An 18604-nucleotide genomic window follows, 5' to 3' on the forward strand; every position below is an offset into this window, starting at 1 on the left:
CTCTGAAATAGCACCTTAACCGGGCTCACTCACCCTCCCTATCCCTGTAACCCCACCTAACATTTAGACGCTAAGGGACAATTTAGAATGGCCTATCCACCCAATTATCTAGCATAACAATCCCCAAAAGATCAACAATGACCATCACCCAACCATCATCCTATTCCTAATAGTTAACCCTTAGTACATCAATGATCTTTCACTCTCAGTACATCCCTAACACATTTCCAGTCTATATCTAACCAGGAAATACATTTACATATCCCCAAAACAGAAACTGGCCATTTGACCTTATGCCATGGTTTATACTTCACACATGTCTTGCCCACTATAATTAAGATTTTCTCACTCTCGTTTTCTTCAAATCCCTTCTCCTGCAAGGAAGCATCCAACCTTCCCTTAAGTCTATCAATGCTGACTGCAAGACACCACTTTGTGCCTGATTTTAACTGCGTGAGTGAATGTTTTTTATCCTCATAATTCTGGTAACATCCTTGGAAATCTCTTCCATGCTTACGCCAATGCTTCAGTATCCTTTATGTCGCTGTGGTGGCCACAACTGCATGCAGTATGCCAGATTTTGGGGGGGGGGGGGGGGTGCATGGAAGAGTTGCTCGTGAACCTTTGAGCTCTGGGGTGGCCTTTAACAAAGTAGGCCCTATCTACTAAGTTGCTGGCAGGGCGAGGAGAATCAGAACCCGGCCCATCAACGTGACATTGTGGGCCCAGCCCATTGTTTTCTATTTTCGCTACGATACTGTGGAGAAAGCTGCTGACACAGCGCTGCTTTCCCCACCCGCTGTTGCACTGTGCCAAATGCAGGTAATATTCCGCATTCTTCTAAACTCCAATGAACGTAGGTCCCAAACTGATCAGTCATTCCTCACAAGACAATCCTTCATCCCAAGAGTCAGCCTGGTGAAACATTTCTGAATTGCCTCCGAAGCAAGATTGCCCCTTCTTCAGTGGAAACTAAGCACAGTCCTCCAGGGCCTGAATTTTGTGCCCGTTGGGCAGGCCTGGAAGTGGACATGAAACGGGTTCCTGGCCGCAGTCTGCCCCGAAGCACAATTTCACGCTGGCTGGCCATTAACAACCTGCCAATGTGAACTGCGCTCTGTGAATGGTTGAGCACTGCCGGGGGGGCAGGCGCAGAGAGAAGGGAGTGTGGGGGCCGGCACTGCCACTGTGCTCCCTCAGGGGGTGCAGAGCTGCCTCAGCGGTGGGAGGGGTGCTGCCGGCCCGTGAAAAATAAATAGCGGCGGATGATTTATGAAAAGCGTCTCTAGGCAACGCTTTCAAACACAAGCCTCTGACTCCAGACACGTTTTAAATTTCATTGCATCCTTGACAGTTCACCTGCACCTGGATCGAGGATAAAGCCGAAACGTAAAAGCCGCCTGGCTAATGGGCCCACCCACAGACCGTAAAAGCAGAGGGACATGTTGTGATGAACGGTTACTGCCTTATCATCATGTAAGGTGATGTCCCCTTTAAGACCGGGCTTGGAACCCTGGGGACTCCGCCTCTGGCTCCGCCCATCTGGGAGCCATACATAAAGGGCTGCCTCATAGGCTGTGCAGCAGTCAGCTCTCGTCTCTAGCTCTAGCATAGTTATTAGTCTAATAAAGCCTTCTTTACAGTTTAATCTCTAAGCGTCATTATTGAGGGTACCTCACATGTAAAATTGCATTAAATTTGCTCGTAATGGACTAAGCTGCCCGCTTGATTGTCGGTGAATGCGGTTCCAACTCTCGTGCACGCCCACCAACTGAAATATTGCGCGATGGCGTTATGTCCGCGTATGCGGCCAATGTCTATTCGTACGATTTCAAGCGCTTCCGGGTCAGGTGCACGCACGCCGACCAACGTAAGATTCTGGCCTGGGTGTGGTCTTACCAATGCCTTGTACAGTTGCAGAAAGATCTCCCTATTTTTATCCTCCATCCCCTATTCTAACCTGAGTAGAAATAAATTATTTTTGACTCACCTTTTCGGGACTACAATATCCCCCTTGCAATAAAGGCCAAAGACCAGCCCTTTTAGATATCAAACAGCGGAAATCTTCCCAGAATTGTTTTCAGTGTTGTTATAAATTGTGAAATCTACTACCAGCAACCTGCACAACTGGCCAACACAAGTATCCATGTTCCGAGAAGTGTAACTGTGAACTGTGTCCACAAGGGTCTGGGGAGGAGCAAAGCTGCCCAATATATTGAGATGAACAAGTAACAAAGATTCAACAGTTCCTTAAAAGTGAACAGCACTGAAGGTATAATCATTCCATTACTCACCAAGGGGACCAGGCTCTGTCGGTTCTGTTTCAAAATTTGTACCTATTGTGAAAAAGGAATACTATTTAGCTACATCCAAGTGACCACCAATTAATCACTTAAACAGGGAGCTCCTGAGCACTGTAGGTACTAAAGTGATGTAAAATGGAGGGTATTTTGATGGGAATACCCTAACCTTTTTCCATAGAATCCCTACAGTGCTGAAGGAGGCCATTCAGCCGATTGGGTCTGCACCAGCCCTCCAAAAGAGCAGCCTGCCTAGGCCCACACCCTGCCCTATCCCTGTAACCCCACCGAACCTGCACATCTTTGCACTATGGACGGAGGAAACCCACGCAGACATGGGGAGAATGTGCAAACTCCACACAAGTCACCCAAGACCAGAATTGAACCAAGGTCCCTGACACTGTGAGGCAGCAGTGCTGACCACTGTGCCCCCGTGCCATTTCATTCACTCATTGCTCCTCAGCTCATTGCCATTTGGCTATCAGTCCACCAACACCTCAAATTTTAAAACCTCATCCTTGTACACCAGTCCCTTCTTAGCCTCAACCCTTCCTATCTCTGTAACATTCTCCAGCCCTACAACCTTCTGCAAACTCGGCGTCCCTTCAGTCCGCACCTCTTAGGCACCCCTGCTTTCCTTTGTCCCTCCATTGGGCTCACAGGCTTTGGCTGTCTAGGCCCTAAGCTCTGGAGGCCCCTGCTCAAATCTCTCCACCTCTCTCTCTCCCTTTATGACCCTCCTTCAAACCTACGTCTTCAATCCAATTGCTGGTTACTTGTCCTAATACCTCATGTCATGTGAGAGTACCTTTAAGAAATGGGTGTTTAAGAAATGTACCTTGAAGAAATTGGTGTTTAACAGTGATGTCAGAGTGTGTGTGGAGCTGGGCTGTCTGTCAGCTTTTTACTTTCATTTTCAGCTGTTTGCTGCAGGGTGTGTTTTAGTTTTGTTTTCAGAGCTGGATAGCTGCAGTCACAGCCAGAAGATGTATGAGTCTCTCTCTCTGTAATCTAAAAACTGTAAATCGTTCCTTTGGTGATTTAAAACTAATAACTGCTCTCAGTAGTGACTTTAACCTGATGTGCTTCTGTTAAAAGTTCTTTTTTAAGTCTTATGGATGTTAAAAGAACAGCTTAAGGATTACGTAGTGTTGTATTCTTTGGGGGTTGTATTGAATTAATGGTTGCTAAGATGTTCACTGTATGTTTTAAAAAGGTTAACTGGAGTTCACAGAATAAACATTGTTTTGCTTTAAAAAAAAACGTTTCCATTTCTGCTGTACCACAGTGTGGGCCGTGTGCTCCCCATACCACAATCTATTAAAGGTTGTGGGTCAGGTGAACTCCATGATACACTTTGGCGTTCTCTAAACCCTGGCCCAGAACACTCTATGATGCACTGCTAATTTAGGTCTAATTATGCAGCTTGGGATGTTTTGCAACTTTAAAGACACTATTCCAATTCAAATTGTATAAATCTAGATTTTATGCTACTTGAATTTTTGTTTATCCTGTCAAACTTTCTCAAGGCACTTTTCTTGCACCCTTTCCCAAATGTGGGGCGAAATTCTCCCCCAACGGTGGGATGTCCGCCGACTGGCGCCAATCAGACGGGCATCGCGCCAGCCCAAAGGTGCGGAATGCTCCGCATCTTTGGCGGCCTAGCCCCAACATTGAGGGGCTAGGCCAACGCCGGAGGGATTTCCGCCCCGCCAGCTGGCGGAAATGGCGTTTGTTTCCCCGCCAGCTGGCGCGGAAATGCGGCGCATGCGGCCGCTGACAGTTTCCCGGCGCATGCGCGGGAGCGTCAGCAGCCGCTGAAAGTTTCCCGCGCATGCGCAGTGGGGAGAGTCTCTTCCGCCTCCGCCATGGTGGAGGCCGTAGCGGAGGCGGAAGGGAAAGAGTGCCCCCACGGCACAGGCCCGCCCGCAGATCGGTGGGCCCCGATCGCGGGCCAGGCCACCGTGGGGGCACCCCCCGGGGTCAGATCGCCCCGCGCCCCCCCCCCAGGACCCCGGAGCCCGCCCATGCCGCCTGGTCCCGCCGGTAAATACCAGCTTTGAGTTACGCCGGCGGGACAGGCAATTTCTGGGCGGGACTTCGGCCCATCCGGGCCGGAGAATTGAACGGGGGGTCCCGCCAACCGGCGCGGCCCGATTCCCGCCCCCGCCCAATCTCCGGTACCGGAGACTTCGGCGGGGGCGGGAGCGGGATTCACGGCGGCCAACGGCCATTCTCCGACCCGGCGGGGGGTCGGAGAATGATGCCCGTGTTGTTTGATTTTTTTAAAAAAATAATTCTTTGTGGGTTGTAGGCTTACTGGCTAGGGCAAGGTTTATTACCCATCCTTAATTGCCCTTGAGAAGGCATTGGTGAGCTGCCTTCTTGAACCACTGTAGTCCCTGTGGTGTGGGTACACCCACGTTGCTGTTTGGGTGGGAGTTCCAGGATTTTCACCCAGCGACAGTGAAGGAACACCGATATATTTCCAAATCGGGATGGTGTATGGCTTGGAGGGGAACTTGCAGGTAGCTGGTGGTGTTCCCGTGCTTCTGCTCCCCTTGCTCTTTTGGATTGTAGCGGCCGTGGGCTTACTTCATTGTCCCAGCTTCAGTTGCTCTCGCTGAGAATGACATTCTGGTTCCACTTTATTTTGCGATTAGAATCGAGGCTCAGCTCATCTATTTTTATCCCCGCTTTTTCGACTGCATTGTGCAGTGAGGGAGACCGCACCAGCAAGACAGCGTCTACTATGCTTCAAAAAAGTACTCCACTGGGGCATCTTGAGGTTGTGCAAGACACGATAAAATCCAAGTATTTTTAATTCCATCAGGATAGGAGGAGGTGGGAGTGGGTGAGGGAAGGTGGGGAGGCGGGGCAACCCTTGTGGGCCTATCAGGAATCTGTTCCATTGGCACACAATGGACAGGTCAGCGAATTGCTAATGCTGTTTTTCCATGACATTGTGTCTGTCTGCAGGCTCCATGCTCATTTACACAGGATTCCCCTGGGCAATGCTTGACAATAGTGTAAACAACTGGGATACTGTCCAGATGTAGCTCGGACCATGCCACAACCATTAACAACAAAAAAAAAAGAGCAATACAAACCGAGAAACAGCTGGACCCAATTGCACCACACTTCTTTCTGCTGGCACATACCCAGCTCCCCGAGAATGTTCCTCTCATTCTCTGAGATCACTCCTTTCTCAATGTTCCCCTCCACCCCTCGGCCAAGTTGTTGTGCTTCCCAGTGCCCCTTCTCCACCCCACTCCCCACTGAATTCCAACCAACAACTTGAAAAACATCTTTTGGGAAGTTCTTTCGTCACGCCCGCTGAAAACCAGCTCCAGTAGTTTGTCACTATGGAAACAGGTATGAAAATTGGACCTTGTTTCTGAAAACTTTACTTCATTTCTTTGCCTTGTGTTGTTTGATGTGCAGTCAGTGGGGACTGGAATGTACCATTTTTACTAGAGCACCGGGAAGTGCAAAAGCTCTAATAATTCCACGTCTCATAAGTAAAAATGTATGAATGGGTTTGAATTGGAGTCTAGCACCTTCAGAAAGTTTTGTTTTTTGATTAATTCATGGATGTGGGTATTATTGCCACGGCCATCATTTATTGTCCATCCCTAATTGCCCTTGAAAGCTGCTTTGTCGGTTTTACTCCTATTTGTAAGCAATTGGACGTATTAGCGAGAAGTGGCATGGTTTTGTGAATGGGAGGTCGTGTCTCACTAACTTGATTGAGTTTTTCGAGGAAGTGCTGAAGATGATTGATGCAGGTAGGGCAGTGGATGTTGTCTACATTGACTTCAGTAAGGCCTTTGACAAGGTCACTCATGGCAGATTGGTACAGAAGGTGAAGTCATACGGAATCAGAGGTGAGCTGGCAAGATGAATACAGGACTGGCTCAGTCATAGAAGACAGAGGGGAGCAGTGGAAGGGTGCTTTTCTGATTGGAGGGCTGTGACTAGTGGTGTTCCACAGGGATCAGTACTGGGACCTTTGCGGTTTGTAGTATATATAAACGATTTGTAGGAAAGTGTAACTGGTCTGATTAATAGGTTTGAGGATGACAAAGGTTGATGGAATTGCGGATAGCGATGAGGACTGTCAGAGGATACAGATCGGTTGGAGACTTGGATGGAGAGATGGCAGATGGAGTTTAATACGGACAAATATGAGGTAATGCACTTTGGAAGGTCGAACACAGGTGGGAAATATACGGTAAACGGCTGAACCCTGAAAGAGTATTGACAGGCAGAGGGATCTGGGTGTACTGAAAGTGGCAACGCAAGTGGAGAAGGTAATCAAGAAGGTATAAGGCATACTTGCCTTCATCGGCCAGGGTATGGAGTATAAAAATTGACAAGTCATGCTGCAGCTGTATAGAACCTCAGTTAGCCACAAACGTGTTCAATTCTGGTTGCAACTCTACCATAAGAATTTGGAGGTTTTGGAGAGGGCACAGAAGAGGTTTACCAGGATGTTTCCTGGTATGGAGGGCATTAGCTATGAGGAGAGGTGGGATAAAGCCGGTTTGTTATCACTTGAACGACGGAGGTTGTGGGAAGACCTGAAAAAGTCTACAGATTTATGAGGAGCATGGACAGAGTGGGTAGTCAGAAGCTTATTCCCAGGGTGGAAGAGTCAATTACCAGGGGACATAGGTTTATGGTGCGAGGGGTAAAGTTTAAAGGAGATGCACGAGGGAAGTTTTTTTACAGAGAGGGTAGTGGGCGCCTGGAACTCGCTGCCGGAGGAGGTGGTGGAAGCAGGTACGATAGTGACATTTAAGAGGCGTCTTGACAAATACATGAATAGGATGGGAATAGAGGGATACAGAACCTGGAGGTGTACAAGGTTTTAGGTTAGACGGGCAGCATGGTCAACACAGGCTTGGAGGACTGAAGGGCCTGTTTCTGTGCTGTACTTTTCTTTGTTCTTTGGAGATGCACTCGTCCAGGCAAGTAGACGATGTCATACTTAGTGAAATGTTGCGTTGATGTCAAAGGCAGTCACTCTTATCTCGCCTCTGTAATTCAGCACTTTGGCCCCTGTTTAGGTCAAGGCTGTAAACGAAATCTGAATGGTTTTGTCAGAAACCCAAACTGAGTATTGGCGAACAGTTTATTGCTGAGTAAGTGCGACTTGATTGAACTGTTGTTGACATTTTTAATCAGTTTGCAGATGACTGAAAGTATTGGCGAGGGGTGGTAACTGGCTGGGTTGAATGTGTCCTGCTTTTTGCGGCCAGGGCATATCTGAGCAATTTTCCACATTTTTGAGTAGATTCTGGTGTTGTAGCTGTACTGGAACATCTTGACTAGAGGTGCAGCTAGCCCCAAAGCACAAGTTTTCCACATTGCAATCTGGGTGTTGTCAGGACCCATAGATTTGCAACATCCAGCGCCCTCAGCCATTTCTTGATGTCACGGGGAGTGAATCAAATTGACTGAAATCTTGCTTCTGTGGTGGTGGAGATTTCTGGACGAGGATGTTGGAAACCACATCAGCCGTGTCTTTTTCCACCTTCAAGCTAGGCTCTGACATCTTTGGGGACGGGAATATTCATGGAGCCTTCTCCTCTTGTCGGTTGTTTAATTGTTCGCCACCATTCACGATTGGTTGTGGCAGAACTGCAATGCCTTGTTCCAATCAGGGGTCGCTTAGCCCTGTCTATAGCATACTGCTTCTGCTGCTCAGCAGGTGGGTACCTCACCTTTGGGTATGGCTGCTGCTGCTCGTCTACATTCAAGGAAGAGAATGAAGGAGAAAGGCATTTTTTCACAAAGGCAATGAGTCCACCATGGCAGAGGTTTCCACATTCAGCTGAGAAAAGTGTTTAAAAAGAAATCACTAATTATATGAGCTACATTTATGGAGTGTACCCCGGGCCTCGAGTGTGGAAGTCAGATATGTGGAATGTTTTTACAGGCACAGTATTCCAAGTTCATTGTCTTATTTCAGGAGAGACTCTATGATCTGGATCAAAGCCGGGTCACTGTCCGTGTGGAGTTTGCACATTCTCCCCGTGTCTGTGTGGGTCTCACCCCCACAACCCAAAGATGTGCAGGGTAGGTGGATTAGTCACGCTAAATTGCCCCTTAATTGGAAAAAAAAATGAATTGGGTACTCTACATCTATTTTTTTTAATGATATGGATCAAAGTATAATATCAACCCTTACCAGTATAATCGAAATCTGGATTATAATCCAATCCACCTGGGGAAGGAGAAAATAAGTAATCATTGCCAGGTTATCAATTGGACTCGGTCTTGTTTAAAACACTGATGGAATGATGTGAAATATGAACTATATCCTGTTGTTTATCGCGCAGAAGCAGCAGGTGGGAATTTCTGAACACCTGCGGAAATGTTGGAGGAAATCCCAAAGAGGTGGAAATGGCCATTTTCAGCAGGGGTTCCTGCAAATGTTACAGTGGGAAATCAGGAATTACCCTATTCTACACCTTTCCTGTAACTCTTTAATCCCTGGGCAGTAATATTCAAATAATTCTTTGCTTGCATCCTCATTCCCTGCAGACCCAACAGAGTAATGGCGAGGCAACGAGGAAGATGATGATAATCCTGAAGGTGAAAAGGAGGTACAGACTTGAAGACATTCTGGTCAAGTCCCATGTTGATGAGGAGGAGGAGATGGATGCTGATGGATGAGGGTGGCAGTGGAGCACTGAAGGTCACCCATGAGTTCCTGCTCAGGCCTTCCCCAATTCACTCCTGTACCATTTACATCTTTACTTCCAGCAACACCGTCAAAATTCTCTTTCACTCTGGGCCAGTCAGCATTGGTGAGAATGTACTGACTGGTTGGGAACACAGGGGAGCCAGAGAGTTGTGGGTGAGAATGTCAAACCTTCCCAGTCAAGGCTGGTGCTAAAGCTGCCTATGGTTTTGGAGCAGAAAGACCCAGCATCTGAGCTTGTACAAAGGGATGTATGTGTAACCTTGGTGTTAGAACCCTCGCGAGACCTACAGGGTTGGAGCAGTCAGTCTCGCCAAATTCAAGCTTCCTCGCTAAGGGGCGGGGAGCCCTAGGACATTCATGATTGAGATCTGCATAAAGTCAGCCAGGTATGGAACCAACAGAGCTGGGATCTGATGTATATTGTAAATATAATTGCTTTGCAATAAACCAGGTTTTCGTTTGACTAGCTCAGTTCGAACTCCCCTACTAAACCTGGAGAATGTACAACATCTGCCAGGTGCGACTCTTACAGCTTGTACTGTGGTGGGTAATAGGAGAGAGATTAGGTAGCACCCCGTGTAATAGATTCTACATCATGGCAGCCACACTGGGTGCTTCGATCTCTCGAGATTTGGTAACTGCTATTAGATTAGTCTTCCTATTGGTCACTAGTGCTACACATTCAGGTCCAACAGAAAGGCAAAGGCTGGAGTACACCTACCTGATAAGTGCCATCCATTAGGAAAGTGACAAGACAGGTTTCTCCTGATTGAAAAAGTTTCCTGTGCCTTTTATGTGCTGAGAACAGTCTAGGAAAATCATGCCCTTACATTCAGACCTGTTGAATATATAGAGGTTAAAGCCAGGCCTCACCCATTCCGGTATTGGGAAGCATTTATCCCTGCTCCATTCTAGGCCAGTTGTGAAAATATCTACTTGAAGTTAAGCTTTGGGCCAGTTCTGTGGATATTTGTACCTAGTCTGACTTAGGCTTGTACACGATTCCGCCCATTACCCTCTGATGTTACAGTGAAATGCACATTCAGTGTCGTTACAGATGTGGTGAGGGATTGGAGCTGAGATGTCACAGATGACACAAAGCCATGTTCTAGGGACAGCGATTGGGAATCTCCATGCTGCTGCTCTGAAGCTCTGCTGCAAATGCATTAGAAACCCTGCATCTTTGTGAAAACATGAATATCCTCACCTTACAATGTTCAGGTTCAGCCAGCATTTAGAATCTGTAGCTACAAGAGAGCAGAGTCTTACCTATCTGGGTGTCATATTGTGCATACTGTGGCTGTAGAGGGTACAGGTGAGTCTCTGGAAGATCATCATACTGACCCTGAAGCATAACTGCAAAGAAATGGTGAGATGGAGATCACAGGAATTACATAACAAGGCAAAGTCTAAGCTTGCATTCTGACAGCTGACCATTCTTTCACTGCTTGCATCCCATTGAAGTCAATCGCAATAGAAATTGGAAGAGATGTAAAGAGGTTCCAGATTTACTATTACCCATTTTAAGTATTGCATAAAGTCAAGATCTATCCCACACTCGACAATCTTCCTTTATCTCTTTATTTAATTAATATCTTTTAAGATCAGTTTTCTTCCAGACATTTCTCTCTTTTTCTTCCCGAACTAGACTTTCGGACCCCAGACCAGAATACCTGACGCTAAACTGGGAATAACTGACCCTAAACTGGGAATGCCTGACCCTAAACCGGATAACCTGACCCTAAACTGGGAATACCTGACCCTAAACCAGACAAACCTGACCATAAACCAGAATACCAGACCATAAATCAGAATACCTGATCCTAAAGCAGAATACTTGATCCTAAACCAGAATACCGGACCCTAAACTAGAATACCAGACCCTAAAGCAGAATACTTGATCGTAAACCAGAATACCTAAACCTAAACCAGAATACCAGACCCTAAACCAGAATACTTGATCCTAAACCAGAATACCTGACCCTAAACCAGAATACTTGATCGAAACCAGAATACCTAAACCTAAACCAGAATACCAGACCCTAAACCAGAATACTTGATCCTAAACCAGAATACTTGATCCTAAACCAGAATACCTGATCCTAAACCAGAATACTTGATCGTAAACCAGAATACCTGACCCAAAACCAGAATATTTGATCCTAAACCAGAATACTTGATCCTAAACCAGAATACTTGATCCTAAACCAGAATACCAGACCCTAAACCAGAATACCTAATCCTGAACCAGAATACCAGACACTAAACCAGAATACCAGACCCTAAACCAGAATACCTGATCCTAAACCAGAATACTTGATCGTAAACCAGAATACCTGACCCAAAACCAGAATACTTGATCGTAAACCAGAATACCTGACCCAAAACCAGAATACTTGATCCTAAACCAGAATACTTGATCCTAAACCAGAATACCTGATCCTAAACCAGAATACCTAAACCTAAACCAGAATACCACACCCTAAACCAGAATACCTGATCCTAAAGCAGAATACTTAATCCTAAACTGGAATACTTGACCCTAAACCGGAATACCAGATCCTAAACCAGAATACCAGACCCTAAACCAGAATACTTAATCCTAAACTGGAATACTTGACCCTAAACCGGAATACCAGATCCTAAACCAGAATACCAGACCCTAAACCAGAATACCTGATCCTAAACCAGAATACTTGATCGTAAACCAGAATACCTGACCCAAAACCAGAATATTTGATCCTAAACCAGAATACTTGATCCTAAACCAGAATACTTGATCCTAAACCAGAATACCTAATCCTGAACCAGAATACCAGACACTAAACCAGAATACCAGACCCTAAACCAGAATACCTGATCCTAAACTGGAATACTTGACCCTAAACCGGAATACCAGATCCTAAACCAGAATACCAGACCCTAAACCAGAATACCTGATCCTAAACCAGAATACTTGATCGTAAACCAGAATACCTGACCCAAAACCAGAATATTTGATCCTAAACCAGAATACTTGATCCTAAACCAGAATACCAGACCCTAAACCAGAATACCTAATCCTGAACCAGAATACCAGACACTAAACCAGAATACCAGACCCTAAACCAGAATACCTGATCCTAAACCAGAATACTTGATCGTAAACCAGAATACCTGACCCAAAACCAGAATACTTGATCCTAAACCAGAATACTTGATCCTAAACCAGAATACCTGATCCTAAACCAGAATACCTAAACCTAAACCAGAATACCAGACCCTAAACCAGAATACCTGATCCTAAAGCAGAATACGTAATCCTAAACTGGAATACTTGACCCTAAACCGGAATACCAGATCCTAAACCAGAATACCAGACCCTAAACCAGAATACTTGATCCTAAACCAGAATACTTGATCCTAAACCAGAATACCTAAACCTAAACCAGAATACCAGACCCTAAACCAGAATACCTGATCCTAAACCAGAATATCTAATCCTAAACCAGAATACCTAATCCTAAACCAGAATACTTGATCCTAAACCAGAATACTTGATCCTAAACCAGAATACCTAAACCTAAACCAGAATACCAGACCCTAAACCAGAATACCTGATCCTAAAGCAGAATACTTGATCCTAAACCAGAATACCTAATCCTAAACCAGAATACCGATCCTAAACCAGCAGACCTAATCCTAAACCAGTATACCTAATCCTAAACCAGAATACCTAATCCTAAACCAAAATACTTAATCCTAAACTGGAATACTTGACCCTAAACCGGAATACCAGATCCTAAACTGGAATACCTGATCTTAAACCTGAATACCAGACCCTAAACCAGAATGCCTAATCCTGAGCAGAATACCTGATCCTAGACCAGAATACATGATCCTAGACCAGAATACATGATCCTGAACAGAATACCTGATCCTAGACTGGAATACCTGATCCTGAACAGAATACCTGATCCTAGACCGGAATACCTGATCCTGAACAGAATACCTGATCCTAGAACAGAATACCTGATCCTAGAACAGAATACCTGATCTTAAACCAGAATACCTAATCCTGAGCAGAATACCTGGGGCGAGAATCGCCGGAGACACCCAAAATGGCGATTCTCCGGCACCCCCGCTATTCTCAGGCCCGGATGGGCCGAGCGGCCAGGCCAAAACAGCGGGTTCCCCCCCGGCGCCGTCCACACCTGGTCGCTGCCGTCGTGAACGGTGCATGAACGCTGGGGGGCGGCCTGCAGGGGGGTGAGGGGGGATCCTGCACCGGGGAGTACCTCAAATGTGGGGTGGCCCGCGATCGGTGCCCACCGATCGTCGGGCCGTCCACTCTGAAGGAGGACCTCCTTCCTTCCACGGCCCCGCAAACCGTCCCCCATCTTCTTCCGGGGCGGACTTAGAGGCGCCGGCCAACCCGCGCATGCGCGGATGACGCCCATTATGCGGCGCCGGCCGCGTCATCTATGGGGCGCCGCCTTTACGCGGGCAACAAGGCCTGGCTCGTGTAGATGACGCGGCCCCGATCCTGGCCCATTGCCAGGGCCTGAATCGGTCGGGATCAGGGCCGTTTCGCGCCGTCGTGAACCTCAACGGCGTACACGACGGCGTGGCCACTTCGGCGTGGGAGTGGAGAATCCCGCCCAGAACACCTGATCCTAAACCAGAATACCTGATCCTGAACAGAATACCTGATCCTAAACCAGAATACCTGATCCTAAACCAGAATACCTGATCCTGAACAGAATACCTGATCCTAGAACAGAATACCTGATCCTAAACCAGAATACCTGATCCTAGACCAGAATACCTGATCCTGAACAGAATACCAGATCCTAGAACAGAATACCTGATCCTGAACAGAATACCTGATCCTAGACCAGAATACCTGATCCTAAACCAGAATACCTGATTCTGAACAGAATACCTGATCCTGAACAGAATACCTGATCCTAAACCAGAATACCTGATCCTGAACAGAATACCAGATCCTAGAACAGAATACCTGATCCTAGACCTGAATACCTGATCCTAGACCAGAATACCAGATCCTAGACCTGAATACCTGATCCTAGACCAGAATACCAGATCCTAGAACAGAATACCTGATCCTAAACCAGAATGCCTGATTCTGAACAGAATACCTGATCCTAGAACAGAATACCTGATCCTAAACCAGAATACCTGATCCTAGACCAGAATACCTGATCCTGAACAGAATACCAGATCCTAGAACAGAATACCTGATCCTGAACAGAATACCTGATCCTAGACCAGAATACCTGATCCTAAACCAGAATACCTGATTCTGAACAGAATACCTGATCCTGAACAGAATACCTGATCCTAAACCAGAATACCTGATCCTGAACAGAATACCTGATCCTAGAACAGAATACTTGATCCTAAACCAGAATACCTGATCCTAGACCAGAATACCTGATCCTGAACAGAATACCAGATCCTAGAACAGAATACCTGATCCTGAACAGAATACCTGATCCTAGACCAGAATACCTGATCCTAAACCAGAATACCTGATTCTGAACAGAATACCTGATCCTGAACAGAATACCTGATCCTAAACCAGAATACCTGATCCTGAACAGAATACCAGATCCTAGAACAGAATACCTGATCCTAAACCAGAATGCCTGATTCTGAACAGAATACCTGATCCTGAACAGAATACCTGATCCTAGACCTGAATACCTGATCCTAGACCAGAATACCAGATCCTAGAACAGAATACCTGATCCTAAACCAGAATGCCTGATTCTGAACAGAATACCTGATCCTAGAACAGAATACCTGATCCTAAACCAGAATACCTGATCCTAGACCAGAATACCTGATCCTGAACAGAATACCAGATCCTAGAACAGAATACCTGATCCTGAACAGAATACCTGATCCTAGACCAGAATACCTGATCCTAGACCAGAATACCAGATCCTAGAACAGAATACCTGATCCTAAACCAGAATGCCTGATTCTGAACAGAATACCTGATCCTAAACCAGAATACCTGATCCTAGACCAGAATACCTGATCCTGAACAGAATACCTGATCCTAAACCAGAATACCTGATCCTGAACAGAATACCAGATCCTAGAACAGAATACCTGATCCTAAACCAGAATACCTGATCCTGGACCAGAATACCAGGCCCTAAACCAGAATACCTGATCCTAAACCAGAATACCTGATCCTGAACAGAATACCTGATCCTAAACCAGAATACCAGGCCCTAAACCAGAATACCTGATCCTGAACAGAATACCAGATCCTAGAACAGAATACCTGATCCTAAACCAGAATACCTGATCCTGGACCAGAATACCAGGCCCTAAACCAGAATACCTGATCCTGAACAGAATACCTGATCCTAAACCAGAATACCAGGCCCTAAACCAGAATGCCTGATTCTGAACTGAATACCTGATCCTGAACAGAATACCTGATCCTAGACCTGAATACCTGATCCTAAACCAGAATACCTGATTCTAGACCAGAATACCTGATCCTAAACCATAATACCTGATCCTGAACAGAATACCTGATCCTGAACAGAATACCTGATCCTGGACCAGAATACCTGATCCTAAACCAGAATACCTGATCCTAGACCAGAATACCTGATCCTAAACCATAATACCTGATCCTGAACAGAATACCTGATCCTAGACCAGAATACCTGATCCTAGACCAGAATACCTGATCCTAAACCAGAATACCTGATCCTGACCAGAATACCTGATCCTAGACCAGAATACCTGATCTAAACCATAATACCTGATCCTGAACAGAATACCTGATCCTGGACCAGAATACCTGATCCTAGACCAGAATACCTGATCCTGAACTGAATACCTGATCCTAGACCAGAATACCTGATCCTAGACCAGAATACCTGATCCTAAACCAGAATACCTGATCCTAGACCAGAATACCTGATCCTAGACCATAATTACCTGATCCTGAACAGAATACCTGATCCTAGTCCAGAATACCTGATCCTAAACCATAATACCTGATCCTAGACCAGAATACCTGATCCTAAACCAGAATACCTGATCCTAGACCAGAGTACCTGATCCTAAACCAGAATACCTGATCCTAGACCAGAATACCTGATCCTAAACCAGAATACCTGATCCTGGACCAGAATACCTGATCCTAACCCATAATACCTGATTCTAGACCAGAATACCTGATCCTGGTCCAGAATACCTGATTCTAGACCAGAATACCTGATCCTAGACCAGAATACCTGATCCTAGACCAGAATACCTGATCCTAAACCAGAATACCTGATCCTAGACCAGAATACCTGATCCTAAACCATAATACCTGATCCTAGACCAGAATACCTGATCCTAAACCAGGATACCTGATCCTGGACCAGAATACCTGATCCTGGACCAGAGTACCTGATCCTAAACCAGAATACCTGACCCTAAGCCTCTTCCTCTTTCCTGTATCTCAATGCGTTGAAATCCACTCTGTACGTTGATCCTTTTTATCTTCAGGTCCTCACCGGGACAGAAGGTTCTCTCTTGGGTGCTGTTTGGATCCATACTGCCTGCTTGTACTCCCTTCAGTTTATAACTGACTGGAGAGGCAGCACAGTGCGGGGCGAGGTGGCTGATTTCCCTGGTGTGTGTGTGTGTTATCAGTGATGGAGCCACAGTTGCAGCAGAAGTCAGACCATGAGGTTCACTGCAAGATAAATTACTGCACAGAATCTGTGCCTGCCACCTGGTCAGGACTGTTCTAACATCAAGCATTTTTCTATAAAAAGAACATAGGCTATTCCTCCAATTTAATCCCCTACCCCAGTTAGGAAGACCCAGGTATTGTACTGTTTGACTGAGTATTGCAGGCCCAACCCTGTGCTTCACATTCTTCGTCAAGAGGTCTTCTCCCAAGAGGAAATGTGGGTGTAGCAAAGAGAACTTTGTTTTATTGCTTTGCAGCTCCAAATCAAAGAACAATAGACAATGGAAACCACTCTGATTGTTTCAAGCCAAGGGATAGAGCTGAAATGTAATTGGATGTCATGCAATGCCACTTTCTTTGACATATTATGTAATAGTTTATTTGTAACAGTTCTTTCACTGCTTCCGGAGGGTGTTAACTTCTTCCTGGGATACAGTCCCATGTAAACAGCCAGCAATGCAATGCAGTGCCCCCCCCCCCCCCCCCCCCCACCAAATCGTAAACCTAATCGAGGAGCGTCCGTCCAACCAAGGAGACATTACTGTAGAACACGCTCCCGTCCTGGCCCTAGACCCATCACACATACTTTGGAGTACAGGTCACTGAATCTGGATCAGAATTGACTTGCGTATTTATTACCTACCCTGGAACTCCCCAAGGCCAATTGTACTGCCAACCTAGGATCACCTAACAGCAGCAAAGTGAGGCAAGGATTAAAGGAAGCAAACAAGCAATGCATTCAGCAGAAAGTCCAGTTCATTGAAGTACTTTTTGACTTCATGCTTTTGTACTCACTGGGCAGACAGAGGAAGACGAGGCAAGCAGCTCTTGCAGCCATGTCTGCAGTCAAGATGTGCTTGTGGGGTTGTTAGAATTCCAGGCACACTATCATGGGAGAACGAACAGATAGAGAGGCGTTAGCAGGAAGATATCCGAGAGTTCCACAGATTAGATCAGACAGGAGGGCTCCCCAGTGAGCCCCCCCCCCCCCCCCCCCCCCCCCCCGCCCCCCACACTGTTTACAGTTTAAACATAACAAAGAAACAAACAAACGATTTGCTTAACTCTTCACCAAGGGAGCTGCAGACAGAACAACCCTACAGGAGACGATTCATCGCTCTCAAGTTCCGCCATCCACCCCCCCCCCCCCCCCCACCCCCCAGTCCGGGGATACGAATCCTGTTTGTTGCCACACACAGTGTAACGATGCCCTTGTGAAATAGCATCAGACAGAAGCTGGAATTGTTTCCTAAACACAAAGCAGCTCATTTTTTTGCCCTCTGATTATTGGAATGTCATGGTTTGGGTGGGGGCAGTGGGCAGGGAGGCTGAACTTGGTTACGGAATTTGAACGATTCAGTGAAATAATGCAAGGGACAAGGATATCGCAATGCGAGGGAACTTGGTGCTCAGGAGCCCCTCACACCAACTGGCCTGTTACACTGAACACAATTGTCCAGGTCTTCAGCACAAGTAGAGGAGAGTTTCAATGCATGTGAACGTGCAACAGGACTTGCCAACAAGAAAAAACCCAAAATACTGCAGGATGGTGGAAATATAAAATAAAACCAGAAAATGCTGGAAAAACTCAGCAGGTCTGACAGCATCTGTGGAGAGAGGAACAGAGTTAACGCTGAGTTCGTATGACTCTTTTTCAGAGCTTTAAGCAACAGGACTTGTACATACAGTTGTATTTAGATACATACACACAATGAACCCAGGTACATACACATGTACCATAGAAATGATACAGCACAGAAGGGGTCTTCAGTCCATCTTGTCTATGCCCACCCATAGACACCCAGATGCCTTTTCTAATTCCATCTTCCAGCACACGGCCCCTAGCCCTGCAGCTTACAACACCAGGTA

The 18604-nt window shown here is 46.2% G+C and overlaps 1 protein-coding gene across 2 annotated transcripts in view; it reads right to left on the reverse strand.

Annotated features, from left to right (window-relative positions):
• Positions 1–18604, reverse strand: part of mfap2 (microfibril associated protein 2) — a 48244-nt gene that overhangs the window by 21475 nt on the left and 8165 nt on the right. For both annotated transcript variants that reach the window (XM_072478332.1, XM_072478333.1), the window contains exons 2-5: positions 17531–17620; positions 10285–10371; positions 8497–8532; positions 2295–2336 (exon numbers count right to left, since the gene is read on the reverse strand). In XM_072478332.1, the coding sequence (XP_072334433.1) occupies positions 2295–2336; positions 8497–8532; positions 10285–10371; positions 17531–17573 (208 nt within the window). In that variant the 5' untranslated portion in view covers positions 17574–17620. The remainder of the gene's footprint in view (positions 1–2294; positions 2337–8496; positions 8533–10284; positions 10372–17530; positions 17621–18604) is intronic.

Source organism: Scyliorhinus torazame, chromosome 16, assembly GCF_047496885.1.
Source record: "Scyliorhinus torazame isolate Kashiwa2021f chromosome 16, sScyTor2.1, whole genome shotgun sequence".
Taxonomy (NCBI): domain Eukaryota; kingdom Metazoa; phylum Chordata; class Chondrichthyes; order Carcharhiniformes; family Scyliorhinidae; genus Scyliorhinus; species Scyliorhinus torazame.